General features: G+C 40.3%; 1 protein-coding gene across 5 annotated transcripts in view; it reads right to left on the bottom strand.

The window, feature by feature from the left end:
* The window catches only part of LOC138966350 (rho GTPase-activating protein 29-like), a 50316-nt gene that overhangs the window by 6278 nt on the left and 28563 nt on the right, over nucleotides 1-15475 (bottom strand). For 3 of the 5 annotated variants that reach the window (XM_070338544.1, XM_070338545.1, XM_070338543.1), the window contains exons 23-28: nucleotides 15148-15229; nucleotides 14665-14743; nucleotides 13025-13070; nucleotides 12301-12502; nucleotides 9416-9515; nucleotides 5102-5245 (exon numbers count right to left, since the gene is read on the bottom strand). In XM_070338544.1, the coding sequence (XP_070194645.1) occupies nucleotides 5102-5245; nucleotides 9416-9515; nucleotides 12301-12502; nucleotides 13025-13070; nucleotides 14665-14743; nucleotides 15148-15229 (653 nt within the window). Of the gene's footprint in view, nucleotides 1-2458; nucleotides 2538-5101; nucleotides 5246-9415; nucleotides 9516-12300; nucleotides 12503-13024; nucleotides 13071-14664; nucleotides 14744-15147; nucleotides 15230-15475 lie in introns of all 5 variants that reach the window. The other 2 variants (XM_070338547.1, XM_070338546.1) reach the window with 2 other exon arrangements.

Here is a 15475-nt window from a genome sequence, read left to right on the forward strand (position 1 = left end):
TTTACTCATGACCAATTCAAAATAACCCATGCAAATTTTGGTAGAAGTCAGAATAAACAGGACTGAAAGCAGCAAAATCAACAAAGCTAATCACAACCAATAAGAATGCATGCAAACAAAAAAGAGAGAAAACACACAAAAACCCAAAAGGGGTCTGAGCTGAAACTGAATTTCAGACTTTTTCTCACCAATAAAATTAGCACAATAGAACACAACACCGAAGACTTTTAAAGTTCTTTGTTCAAACAGAGTTTTAGGTGTGTTCTTTTATAATTAAAGTAAACACAGTGTTAAACACATCACAACAAATAAACAAAGAGTTAAAGTGGATTGCCAATCAAGTGTATTTGATGTAGCAGCAATTTGTGATGGTGGAAAAGAAGAAAACACAGCAATACTTCACAAGAGAATCACCACATAAAAAAATTACTTTAAATTATTACTGCACAAAAAAAAGGTTAACTTTCAACAAAATAAACGACAATATTCACAAAAGAAATCAACCGTCAAAGAAAGGGAGATTAAAAGTTTAAAAAAACTAAAAAAACTGCACTCTATCTTCACTTGAAATTCAACAACATAACCTACACACAGAACAAAACAAAATTTCAAACAAGCTCTCTGGCTGGGACACAAACCACCTGAAACCCAAAATCTTCTGGCGCTAGAAACACAAACTGAACTGATCACAAAACGTTCACCAACCAACCAAATACGCCACAACGCAACAGCAAGTAAAACGCTTCTGCCAGAACAAATAAAACGGAAGAAATCAACCCAAAGTAATCATGCATGCCCAGCGTTTGTACAATCTTCTCACCCGCCCACTTTCAATATGGAAAGTTTGGAAACTTGAGCGCTGAAAAAACACAAACATACCACTCAGAGGACTCATGCCAGAAGACACAGAACATGAATACTGATTTTCTTCTTCAGTGTGTGTCACAAGGATATTGATCAATCATCAAGAAACTGATTGTTGTGCTAGATTGTGGCAGACAAGTGCTTGAAAATCTTGCAGTTGTGCTGGACTGCAAGCTTATGCATCATGCCGTCATGGCATCCTTCAAAAGCTGTTGTATTTCGTCATTCAAAAGTCATATGACTCATATTAGAGTAAATGAATGGCCAAGACATTGGCCAAGACTCTCAGTCTCAACAACAACAAATAGAATACAAAATAAGACTTTTTTTTATTTTTAATCTTTGAAAATCCTTTAGAGTGTGTCTGGTAAAAGACTTCCCATAGAAGTGCCTGTGTCTGTGTCAACAAAAGAGAGAGAACAAACAAAGAAACGAGAGAACGAACGAACGAACGAACAAACGAACAAACGAACCGACGAACAAACGAATAAAGGAAATACCATTATTTTATAAGGATAAAAGTTTAATGTACAATGCCTTGTCTAACAAACTCTGTGTCTGTGTCTGTGTGTGTGTGTGTGTGTGTGTGTGTGTGTGTGTGTGTGTGTGTGTGTGTGTGTGTGTGTGTGTGTGTGTGTGTGTGTGTGTGTGTGTGTGTGTGTTTGAAAAAGAGAGAGAGAGAGAGAAAGAGAGAGAGAGAGAGAGATGACAAATATGTGTTCTTTAGGTTGTAAGCAAGCTGGACGGTAAGATACCTGCAGCAAGTGTACAGTTTGCAACATGAAGAAGGCATAGGGATAGGGGTGGGGAGCGCGTGGGGGAAGGAGATACAATGGGTACGATGTCCAAAAGCTTCTCTCTTTCAGCTGCACATACTCATGACAGATATGACCATAAACAGAAAGCTTTGTACACGAATGAATACACATAAATGTTTCCATATATTTTACAGTAAAAAATTGAACAGTCTTTAAAGCTGAAAATACAAGTGCTGTGTATGACCAAAAAAAGGCAGCAATGTATGCTCAGGTCTAATGCAGGCTTCATAAAACTTGTGGTTGACATATGATTTCTGGGTAAGCTCGATTAAGTAAAAAGCAGTGCACAACACATGCCCTTTCAGAAGATGTCCAATTTCTTCAACCATTACAGACAAATCCACCCACAACGAGAGTGATCTATATTCCTAGATTTACACAAGTTCATCCTGGTAGCAGATTCTTCTTCTTCTTCTTCAGCAGATTCAAATCTCAGATAGCCATGAAAAGGGACTGCACTCAAGAGTAACCAAACAGAACTCACTGACTCTCTCTACCTCAAGAACAGATCGCCTAAAAGGGCTTTCAACGTCAAAGCTTAAAAAAAGAAAAAACACACATAAGACAATGTCATTTTGTGCAAACAAAGCTGTGCAGCAAGTGTGTAAAGGGGGTGGGGGTGGCAGTTAAGGCTGGGGAGGTGGCTTAAAATACACACAGGTGCAGATCAAACAAAAAGGTATACAGGCAGCCAAATGTGTAAAGGGGGTGGTGGTTAATGCAGGGGGATGGCTTAAAACATACACACAAGTGGTGGTTCACACAAAAACACGTACACAGACAGCCAAGTGAGCGTGTAAGGCTAGAACTGCTCAGTCCACACAATGCGCACGTCCAGGGAGCCATCACCTTTTTCTGAGTGAAAGCAATGCACACAACTTTGGTCATGTAACAGTCAAACTATATCGCTATCCTATTTGCAGATACAACGAACTTTTGTCAAGTAACAGTCAAGACTGTTCACAGGGATGTTGCTAGGTATTTACTCTTTTCAGCAAATTTGCAAAAATGGCCAGAAAAGTTTCAGCAATTTTTTGAAGTTTAAAGCAATCGGATCCTTAGTGTCACCTTTTCCCTACCTTGGAAAAAGACTTTGGCACATCTACCAAAACGACAACAAGGTGTTTGACCATTTGAAAGTTTGTTTGTTTGTTTATTTGTTGCTTAACGTCCAGCCGACTACGCAGAGCCATATCAGGACGAGGAAGGGGGGGATGAAGGGGGCCACTTGTCAAGCGATTCCTGTTTACAAATGCACTAACCCATTACTTGTGTCCCAGCAGGCTTTAGTAAAACTAAATTAATACCTACTGGAAGATTACCAGTTTCCAGTATGTTAAAATAGGCTTAACCTATCTACTGCTGGACTTACATCAGAACACTAACAGATTAAACTATACATGAATCGCGAGACAAGCGGCAAGAGAAGAGATTTTTGGAAAAAATACAGGTGAATGAGCAAGAAGGCAGAAAAAAGAAAAGAATTCATGAAGAAAAAGAGAGCATGACAGGAAAGAGGAACCAAAAATCTACCTAACAGCAAACTAGAAAGCTCCTGCGGTTCCAAAAACAGGAGGGGCCTTTAATTTCATAACCGCAGTGCCCCACTGCGGGACCATTTGAAAGAAATTTTGGCAGTTTTGCCAACTGCCAATGCCAAACAACATCCCTGTTACAGACCATTTATCTATAAGCTTATAGGTTAGTTTTCTGCACACATTTCCCTTCTCTGCTAGATCAGTTGAACTAGAAAGCAGGTCCACAACAGAGCAGTAAGTAAGATTTGTTTCCAATGCAAGGATGATTTCTCTATTTACAGCATTTTTCAATATTCCGAGAGGCTCCTCTATGGGTTCCGAGAGTTACAATTTTCTACACACAGCTCAATACATATGCACCGGTCACCATTACTAGTTTATGCTGCTATCATGGGCTATTGAAAAATAGGGGCAAAGAAACAAAGAGAACACTTTTAAGCATCTATCCAAGATTGCACTTCAGGCACATTCAGGGTCTGAATGCACAGTCTGAACTGGGTTTTTTCTGAGTGACCAATAGCTAAGTAAATCTGAATTCTCAATCACTGAATTAATTCCTGAGAAGTGCTTGAACACTCTTACATTTCCAAGCTTCCATCATACCCACATATACCCATCTCATGTTGCAGTCTCTTCTTTATATTGCTCAATATTTTGAAGAAAAGGGATAACAACTGCCTCTTTTTCCTCCAACAAACCAATGAGGGGAGCCCATAAAAGCATCGTAGAACAGCCCCCCCCCCCCCCCCCCCCCTCAAGGATTGACAATTCATGAATTCGACTTTATGTAAAACAGAAGATTGAGAAAATCAGGGTTTAAACTTAAAAGGGAGAGTCTTAAAATGTCAGTAAATTTACAGTTGACATTTTTAAAAGGGAGGGGTGTTGACAGGTAAAGGGTCTTTAAAAGGGAGGGGTGTTGACAGGTAAAGGGTCTTTAAAAGGGAGGGGTGTTGACAGGTAAAGGATCTGAAAAGGGAGGTTCCTTTGTACTGCAAAGACACATTATCATGATGCATTGTAGGTGTAGTTTCACACAAGAACAAAGATTCCATCAGGTCTGTGACGGATCTTTAAAGGAAATTCAAGAGACGAAAGACAATGTGCTAAGAATATGTTGAATGAAGACTATGGAAATCAAAATAAAAAGCTTAAAAAGAATGTTTCTGTAGGATTAATTTTTTCTCTCCCTGTATTGCAAAAGTAAAAATTTAAAAAAATTGAGACAATAAGTTGGAGCATTTAAGGGGGTCTTGAAAATGGAGGTTATTTACAAATACCATCAAGAGTAATTCTCATGAAACACGGTTTTAGAAATGAAGGGGGTTTAAAATGGGATTTAAAAAAAAAAAAAAATTGTTTGTGCAATTCAATTAGATGAACAAAAAAAGTGAAATGCAAGACAGATGTCAGATGATAGTAAGGCTCTGGGATAATTTTTACAAATCTAAAGAAAGTGTGCTGGTAATCCACAAAGCCTAAAGATACTGAAACCTGTCACAAGAAGATTTTTCCCATGCAACTCGGCACCTCTTTCATTTCATGAAAACTCCATAAAGAGTTCACATTTAAGACGAATTTCTTTCGAGTCCATAATAACTCTTATGTTTCAAAAAGAGTCTTCTGTTAGCTGTTCCTCAAATGTGTGGACATAAGAAGACTGCTGTGAACATAAGAAGACATCCACCCTGCCCCAAACTTCAGTGCTTCACACACACAGGAAACACTTTCTGTGTTCACACGTCTCCACATCACCAAATAAACGTAAGACTGCACAGAATGTGTGTGCATGGCTGTGTGTGCATTTGTGCGTGAGTGTGCTGCAATGTACTGCAATGTACTGCACAAACACGCAGCAGAGGGCAAACACTTGGACTGTACCTGCGATGCAGTGGGGAGTGAGGAGGGGGGTGTGGGAGTTGGGACCATGCGACTGGTCAGGTAGCATCGTTTCCGTGAAATCATCATCGTCGTCGTCCAAGGTGGAAAGACTCGCATCGTCAGAGTCGGAGTTCATTCCCCTGCCTGCAACGCATAGCTGAGAGCTCAGCACTTCCAGAAAACAACCTGAGGTTCCAATCCCGCCACCAGACAGAGGTAAGGGAGACAACACACCCAAAGCAAGGGAAGCAACCTTGCCGCCCTGAATTCCACCACCAAGATGGAAAAAGTTAGACACTCTCCACGAAAGTAAGATGGGAGTTATGAGAATGTTAAGAATTTGTTTTTCGTTAACACAGCATCACTTGTAACATGCTTATTCCTGAAACCCAGATTCATGCAAGTTAGTATAATGGTAAGAAAGGTGCAAGCCCTTTAAATGCATTTGTACACAACAGCGGGTTTATGCCAATTTCAAGCCGATACTGTACTAACACACATGTATCTTTGCAGATCAAATGTTCAAAATGCCAACTCCTGTTGAGTTTCAAGTATGCTGGTGAATGATTTTTAACAAATAGAAAATAATTGTCATCAAAGCTGTCAATGCAATATGCACAAAATGCAATCGCCATGGATGATAAATTAGAAGAGAGGGATACAGCCTTTCCTCAAGTTAGTGTATAAAATGTTAAACAACAAATCAGACAACAAAACAGAACAACGGCACGACTGGTAGTGGTAACACTGGTTAACGTTTCAGATTTCTTTGCAACAAACATAACAATGTAGCATCATAATAACAACAAAAATTGAGCAGCTTTGCAAGGGTTAAATATTTGCTAGCTTTTTTGTCAATACAAAACCATTCAAAGTAAGTCATTATTTTCATTCACATAAATATGTCCAGGCATGCAGATAAAGGAATGCTGTTAGACAGGTATACAGGTGAGTCTTAATGCTGGGTATCTCAGAGCATATAGGTCAGTTTTAGACAGGTATACAGGTGAGTCTTAATGCTGGGTATCTCAGAGCATATAGGTCAGTTTTAGACAGGTTTACAGGTGAGTCTTAATGCTGGGTATCTCAGAGCATATAGGTCAGTTTTAGACAGGTATACAGGTGAGTCTTAATGCTGGGTATCTCAGAGCATATAGGTCAGTTTTAGACAGGTTTACAGGTGAGTCTTAATGCTGGGTATCTCAGAGCATATAGGTCAGTTTTAGACAGGTTTACAGGTGAGTCTTAATGCTGGGTATCTCAGAGCATATAGGTCAGTTTTAGACAGGTATACAGGTGAGTCTTAATGCTGGGTATCTCAGAGCATATAGGTCAGTTTTAGACAGGTTTACAGGTGAGTCTTAATGCTGGGTATCTCAGAGCATATAGGTCAGTTTTAGACAGGTTTACAGGTGAGTCTTAATGCTGGGTATCTCAGAGCATATAGGTCAGTTTTAGACAGGTTTACAGGCGAGTCTTAATGCTGGGTATCTCAGAGCATATAGGTCAGTTTTAGACAGGTTTACAGGCGCGTCTTAAAGGCACAGTAAGCTTCCCGTAAACCATCACAGATACGGTCAGGCTTTTACACACAGTACAAACACCCTTTCATTAAAACACTCTCCGATTGAGAACATCCTAGGTGCCCTCCGTAAAGAGCGAACCATTTTCAAAGAATTTATTTTTGCATGGTTTATCTTACCCCTGAGCCATCGTGAACCCGTGTGATCCAGTTTCCCTTTTTCACAATGTAGTCGTCAGTTAGTCATTTGAATGCGACTCGATGTGAGCTTATTTACAATAGCACGTTTTTATGCACGAAACAAACGGCTGTGGTTCACAAGAACTCAAGCGATGGCTTTTGACTGTTGAGAGGAACGGCGATATGCACTGATAAACCGTCGTCTGCTACGACCCTTGCGTGACCCTGCTTCCGGGCTTTTCTTTTTTCAAACTTTCACAACTTCGAATTGTACTGATCTTGTCTTGATGAAAAAAGAATTCTTTTATGATTAAAGAATGTTTGTGTAACAAGCTGTCAATTTATTATTTAGATTTTAAAAGTTAGGTCTAGCACAAAAAAACGCACCACGGTCCAAAAACATTTTGATAATCATCGATTCACGGCTATCGCCAGTTTACATCGATAGAATGAGACCCGAAGGGAAGTAACTCCTGTTTGACCTGAGTTCAGGATGGGTCCAAAAAGTGTTCGCCAAGACAATCTGCAAAATTAATTCTTTAACAAGAAGAGCAAACGCTCGATCGAGTCACTTTCGCAGTTCTGAATATTATATGAGGCATCAGATGGACAGGAAGAAATTGCTATTCACAACACAATGAGTCACGTTCACATAAAATTTGAGCCCGGTCACTTTTATAGTTTCCGAGAAAAGCCCAACGTTAAGTTGTGTGTTGCCGAACAGAAAAGGCTAGTTATCTCCCTTGTTTTTCTGATAACGTTCGTAAAAGGCTACAGATGTAAATACTTTGATGTAAAGAATAATCCTACAAAGTTTCAATCACATCCGATGAACTTTGTCAAAGATATAAAATGTCTAATTTTTCCTTTGACGCTGACCTGTGACCTTGAAAAAGGTCAAAGGTCAACGAAACCATCGTTAAAGTGTAGAGGTCATTGGAGGTCACGACTAAACAAAATATGAGCCCGATCGCTTTGATAGTTTCCGAGAAAAGATATAAAATGTCTAATTTTTCCTTTGACGCTGACCTGTGACCTTGAAAAAGGTCAAAGGTCAACGAAACCATCGTTAAAGTGTAGAGGTCATTGGAGGTCACGACTAAACAAAATATGAGCCCGATCGCTTTGATAGTTTCCGAGAAAAGTCTAACGTTAAGGTGGTGTCTACGGACGGCCGGCCGGACGGCCGGCCGGCCGGCCGGACAGACTAACACTGACCGATTACATAGAGTCACTTTTTCTCAAGTGACTCAAAAATTGCTCGCTCTTTACGTAGGGCACCTAGGATGTTCCCGTTTGGTGAGCGTTCAAATGGAAGGGTGTTTGTACTGTGTGTAAAAAGCCTGACAGTATCTGTGATGGTTTACGGGAGGCTTACTGTCCGGGCGTGATTTCCGGTATCATAACAGCCGTCCAGCACCAAAACGAGGCACCATTGTTGTAGAAGACCAAGTCCACGAAAATAAATTCTTTGAAAATTTCTCACGCTCGACAGAAAGCAGCCAGGATGTTCCCGTTCGGTGAGCGTTCAAATGGAAGTATGCTTGTACTGTATGTAGACGCTCGGGGAGCTCTGTGATGGTTTACGGGAGGCTTACTGTGCCTTTAATGCTGGGCATCTCAGAGCATATAGGTCAGTTTCAACATATCGGTATTAACATTCATGCAAGTGGTATGAGATACATTCACAAGGTTTTAGAACATTACGTTCAGTCTTACTACCCATGCAAGCACACATTACTTTTAAATGCAGTGACAAACACCTTTTAGTGATTGCACCCCCGGCCACAACACACCCCATGCCCGCCCTCCCCCATGCTTTCACATTAATTTGACAAGTTAGGATAACGGACAAGCACACAGCATACAATGGCCTCGCATGATGTACTCTGCTCAGTTGAACATAACAATAGTGTTTGAATTGGTTCTGCAGTACAGATGTGCCAAGAAACATTTTCAACCCTTGCATTCCATAATGCCATGCACACCTGTGGTGGGAACAGGTTAGTGGTTTGTTAATCAACATCTCATCAAAAGGTCTTTTCAACCCCAAACCACAAACATTCAGCAAAATGCCCTTCAAACTGCATACCTATTTCTTTATGCGCACAAGAAATTTCACGTTCAATAATACGTAGTATACAGTTTAGTGTAACTGTAAGTTGCAAAATTATTCTATACGTCAAAAGTTCCGAAGTAGAAATGCTCTCCTACAAAGAAAATCCAAGGCGCTGTAATTGTTTACACATGTAATGAGATCTAGAAGTAGAAATATGAAACCTATTCAGATGAACATGCTCTACTGCATGCATCAAAATCTCCTTGGCTTTATGCATTTTGCCAATGTCCTCTATACTGCAAGCATAACAAGCTCTGAATGGTATTGCACAACTGCTTTCCAGAAACACTACAGACGTACTGCATGCAGGCTATACTTTTTCATGGCAACTCACTACATTACTTTCTGACATCACGACTAACTGCATCTGACTGAAATCATGCCATGCTTTTTGATTACACAAAGTAGTGATTGCGAAGACGCTTAGTGCGAGAGCATTACAAGATAGAGGTCATGCTACAAGGTTTTAGTACAGTCACAGGTGAGAGTTTACCATGGCCCGGAATTCCGGTGGAATTATCGAGAAAGACGTTATCGTCTCTGTCTTGACTAGCCGTAGCACTGCCTGGCAATGAAAAGTCGGCTGCAGACGGCTGAAAGAACAGCAACATACCACACAATGCAACACAAGAACAGCAACACACGACACAATGGAACACAACGGCTAACAAAAATAGATGTCAACGAAACAGAACCGCCAAGCTTTTTGACTTGCTTTATGGTGCTAAAATCAATAGACGATTTTCGGAAATAACTTCGTTCGGTTTCTATGTGTTGTGGAAGGGGAGCACATGTTTCAGACACTCCCCTCGCTAGTGATTGGCCCCTCCAATGTTTGGCAGAGGTTTTGCAAAAAAAGGTCACTCTCCCACAACACATACAAACCCGACGAAGTTATTTTCGGAATTCGTCTATTACACAACGTAAGCAAGCTGAAATTCAATAAATAAGAAAGCACAGATTTATTTTTGTTCTTGGAAACTTATTGTGTGTGCATGACTAAATGGTGTATGGATCTAAAGCACCCAAATTAGTAACACTGCTCCCTTTAGAACACTGTATGTAATACCCACAGTAAGTCAAAGAAAAGAAAGCCAGTTACCTACAGTCGAGATCGCTTAACACAAAATGAAAGGGACCAATAATTTTTTTCGAGTTAACGTTTTTTTGCGATAACGAAAATGATCAAACTGATTTTTTTTGATTTTTTAAAAGCAAGATAAAGAAGATAAAACAGTGCCATACCTTAAAAAAAAAAAGCCTCCGTAGTGCGCGGCGGACGAAGTACACTGTTCAGTCAGAGTCGGCAGTTTTGTCGTCTGCTACAGTTCATTATTTTGTTGTACACTTTAATTCCCCACAAAAAAAATTTAAATCCATTGCAGTGTTTAAAATCCATTGCAGTGTTTATGAATTCACACAGGATGAAAGAAATCCGTCAACTTCAACTGTTTGACAGGCTCACTGCACTTTCCGACGAACCGTTCAATTCTTGTGACGTCGTCAAACACACTTTCGGAGTCTTCTCTTGACAACATAAACGCGGCAAGTGTGTTGGACTGCTGAGAGTGCTTCGCGAACAGACGGAGGTTCCAAGTTGAAAAAAACCAGTTGTTTGGTGGTGCAAGAGACCAAGAATCGGCTTCGTGTAAACGTTTTTTCCGTGAGTCTCAGATCGTTTTATTTCGCATTATGATGTTTTTTTTAGTAGGGTTTATGAAGGGAATGATTGGGACTGACAACACGTTTCGCGTAATGGGTTTTTTCGGCTTATCGTATTTCGTGTTAAATGATCTCGACTGTACAGTAATAAAGTAAATAACACTTCACCTTTTCAAATAAGCAGTTAGGATCAAAGACAGCTTATGACCAACAACAAAAAAGACCACCATTCAATTAAAGAAATTCCTCCAGAGTATCCCTCCACATTAAAACAAAAAAGAAGCAAAATAAAGAGAGGACAATGGGGCTTGGCAAAAGCTGCAAATTCACTCTATATATACCACACATACTTGCGCACAACAAAGAATAAATACAATCTCAAAAATAATCAGGTACAAAAAGCTGTAGCTCAAAATTACAGACATTAAAATGAGTAATTTCATCCCCCAGAAAGCCTATCACAAGAGGTTCCAACCCTTAAAAGTTTAAACTCCAAGAAGCTGATTGGCTGGTTATTATTTTTTATCGCCTCGTCAGCTGATATTACTCTTCGAGACTGATGCAACTCCAAGAAGCTGAAAAGACCAATTTGAAACCACACACAAAATACAACTGGCTGCTCATAGCAGGTTCTCTATATAAATTAACTACACACACACATGATAGGAAGAGTTACTGAGAACTCTGAGCAACAATACAACAGATGCAACACAGCAGGTAGACAAAGAAAGCGCCCAACACTCACTGACCTCAAGATGTGACAAACAAAGGGAAGTAAGCGCTCTAAATGCATACATGTGCAATAGAGTAAGAGAGAGTTATGCGGACCCAATCCCCTGGCACCTCAGAGAACAAAAAGCATTGAAATTAACAAGCCACTTTCAACCTCAATGTAATTTTGATGAAAAAAAAAAGATAGATAAATTTGAGGATGAAAATCACTTGTTCATTTCAATTCTTGTTATTTTCTCAGGTGTCAGGGAAAAAAAATAGATAAATTTGAGGATGAAAATCACTTGTTCATTTCAATTCTTGTTATTTTCTCAGGTGTCAGGGGAAAAAAGATAGATAAATTTGAGGATGAAAATCACTTGTTCATTTCAATTCTTGTTATTTTCTCAGGTGTCAGGGAAAAAAAGATAGATAAATTTGAGGATGAAAATCACTTGTTCATTTCAATTCTTGTTATTTTCTCAGGTGTCAGGGAAAAAAAGATAGATAAATTTGAGGATGAAAATCACTTGTTCATTTCAATTCTTGTTATTTTCTCAGGTGTCAGGGAAAAAAAGATAGATAAATTTGAGGATGAAAATCACTTGTTCATTTCAATTCTTGTTATTTTCTCAGGTGTCAGGGAAAAAAAAGATAGATAAATTTGAGGATGAAAATCACTTGTTCATTTCAATTCTTGTTATTTTCTCAGGTGTCAGGGAAAAAAAGATAGATAAATTTGAGGATGAAAATCACTTGTTCATTTCAATTCTTGTTATTTTCTCAGGTGTCAGGGAAAAAAAAGATAGATAAATTTGAGGATGAAAATCACTTGTTCATTTCAATTCTTGTTATTTTCTCAGGTGTCAGGAGATTGGGTCTGCATTATTCTCACTTACTCTATTGAAAATGGCATATATATCCATTTTAGAGAGCTTACTTCCCTTTGTGTTTCCCAGATCTTTAAAGAGCACTCTGCCTCATTTGTTCAAGATTCTCACTGACCTCAAGGCTCGGCGTGGTGCCAACAGGGTCAGCAACCAACACAACGCTGTCTTCCACCTGGCTGGCTAAGGGGGCCACTGCGGATACTGCCGCTGGTGCTACTGCTGATGATGGTAAAGATGATGATGATGATGTGGTCACTGCAGTGTTGATGGATGAAGGCCGGGGTGACGGTGGTGTTGGGAACGCGTCTGTAGTGATTCTGTAAACAGCACGTTTCAAGCTACTTCAGTTTATTCCTTAAACCTTCACTCTAGTAGTCCCAACTTCAGGTTGCCTAAGTTTACCAATTAGTATTTCTTCCTCAGTAAAACCCAAAGCATAGCTTGTGAGCAATGTGTATGAACAAAGCTGGAACTGCTTTTAGAAATTTATTTTTACAGATAGTTTTTTAATTTCTTCAATATCTCTGTAGCTGAGCAAACAACAGGCCTAAGGTACCTTCTGTCAATGCTTTCTCATCATAATGGCATTACCCGTACAACAATGTGCCTTCTCAATGCTACTTCTCATCAACACTTGAACCTGGCATAGCGACCACTTATTGATAACAACCACCTGTATACAACGACCACACCAAAGAATCCCTGACAAGGGTTTTTTCCCCATACAATTCTCCTCTCCAGAGCAACCACCCATCTATAACCATCATTTTTGGTTTGTCCCTTTGGTGGTCATTATGGACACGTTCCACTGTACTTGTACAGCAAGACGGTCAACTCACTTGGTCGGTGACTTTTCTGGGCTTGGTTCGCTGGAGCTGGATGGCACTGCAAAAGAGGAGAATAGATCTTTTTACAGTGAGAGATACAAAAGTGTATCCCATATGACAACGAGGATGAAACTCGCTTGTTCATTTCAATGCTTGTTATTCTCTCAGGTGCCAGGAGAAAGGTTCTGCATAGCTCTCACTTACTCTATTACCAGGGGCTCACATCCATGAGAGGTGGCATAGGCCTTCTTCTTCTTCTGCGTTCGTGGGCTGAAACTCCCACGTACACTCGTGTTTTTTTACATAAGTGGAATTTTACGTGTATGACCGTTTTTTACCCCGCCATTTAGGCAGCCATACGCCGTTTTCGGAGGAAGCATGCTGGGTATTTTCGTGTTTCTATAACCCACCGAACTCAGACATGGATAACAGGATCTTTTTCGTGCGCACTTGGTCTTGTGCTTGCGTGTACACACGCGGGTGTTCGGACACCAAGGAGAGTCTGCACACAAATTTGACTCTGAGAAATAAATCTCTCGCCGAACGTGGGGACGAACTCACGCTGACAGCGGCCAATTTGATACAAATCCAGCGCGCTACCGACTGAGCTACATCCCCGCCCGGCATAGGATAATGTCCTGGACAATGCAAAAGTGATAGGACATTTGTCCTGAACACACAAAAAAATAAATCAATAGGACATTTTTGTTGGCGGCATGTTGCTTTTTCGGAAGAAAAAACCCGCGAAGGGAGGCATGCAACTGTCAACCGGCTTGGAGCATTCAGCGTTGCGACCCTTGGAAGCTCTTCTCTATAAAAAGCACATAAAGTCTCCCAAAGTTCCGTCTTCTTGGAATGACACATCGCTTCGCAAAACATCGATAAAATAGCAAATCAAACTACTGTAAATTGGAAAGTACTGACAATGTCTGGATCAAATAAAAGCACAATCGGACAATGACCACTTTGTGACAAAAACAATAGGACATATGTCCTCTTGCATGAAAAATGTATAGGACATTTGAAAAAAATATCCGTGTATGTCCGATGTCCGACGTGGATGTGAGCCCCTGTATTACACATGTTATATGCATTTAGAGTGCTTACTTCCCTTTGTTTATCAGATCTGACAATGATGTTAGTTGAGAACACTACTTTGTGGTGATTTTGACTGTGATTTTGACTAAGAGGAAAGAGCCAAGATGAAAAGCGGCGAGTGCAGTGTGGGAAGGTGATGGAGAGAAAGAGGAGTATAGAAGAGACCAAGATAGGAGGAATGTTTCAGTAAATTTAAAAGACCAGACAGAAAATACAAAGAAGAGACCAGCGCAGATACACACAGAAGGAAAGACAAAGACGGATGAGAAAGGACAGACATGAGACATCCGAGGAGATACACACAGAAGAGGAAGAAGCGCACAAACAAAATAGGACACACAAGAGATCTGAGCAGATACACACAGGGGAGAAATAGGAGCAGAATCGAAAAAGGACAGACGAGATATCTGAGCAGATACATACAGAATAGCACAAACGAAAAAGGGCAAACAAGAGACCAAAGCAGATACCAAGATGCAAATGAGAATAATAGACCTGATGGGATACCAAAGAGAGAAGTAAAAGTGGAGAAAACTGACTAGCTATGCTGATACCTTCCGCTGCTTCCTCCATGGCCTCTACTGGTGTCTGGTCAGGCAACAGCTGGTAGTCATCCCCAGGTCCAAACACCGTCTGGTAAAACACATCATCATTAGCCACTGATGCATTTTTATTCAAAAATAAAATCATCTGTAACACAAACAAGGGAAAACTTTAACTGTTGAAACCATAATTAATGTGTTACATTTGATCAAGAATGACTGCTTGTGTATGTGTGCATGCATGCATATGAGGATGGTGAATTTGTGTGTGTGCATATATATGTAAGAGAGAGAGAGAGAGAGAGAGAGAGAGAGAGAGAGAGAGAGAGAGAGAGAGAGAGAGAGAGAGAGAGAGAGAGAGAGAGAGAGAGAGAGAGAGAGAGAGAGAGAGAGAGAGAGAGAGAGAGAGAGAGAGAGAGAGAGGGGGGGAGAGGGGGAGAGACAGAGGGAGAAAGAACATGTATGTGTGTGTGCATCAATATTGAGCGTTCTCACCTCAGCATTAACGATGAGGAGTTCTATTGCACGTGTTTGATGCGGTGTGTCCACTAGGGATGCCAGGGATGCCGTCCCTTCCCTGTGTAACAAACAAGAGTATCAAGTAATGACTAGATTCTGATGATTGTTTGAGAGTTTTCCGTGTAAAAATACTCCACTGAATGCTGTTTTCATTTGAAATAAATATTTGAAGACTTTTAACTTCTTCTTCTTCTTAATCTGCGTTCGTGGGCTCAAACTCCCATGTACACTCGTGTTTTTTGCACGAGTGGAATTTTACGTGTATGACCGTTTTTTACCCCGCCATTTAGGCAGCCATACGCCG

The sequence above is a fragment of the Littorina saxatilis genome, linkage group LG5 (assembly GCF_037325665.1).
Source record: "Littorina saxatilis isolate snail1 linkage group LG5, US_GU_Lsax_2.0, whole genome shotgun sequence".
NCBI lineage: Eukaryota > Metazoa > Mollusca > Gastropoda > Littorinimorpha > Littorinidae > Littorina > Littorina saxatilis.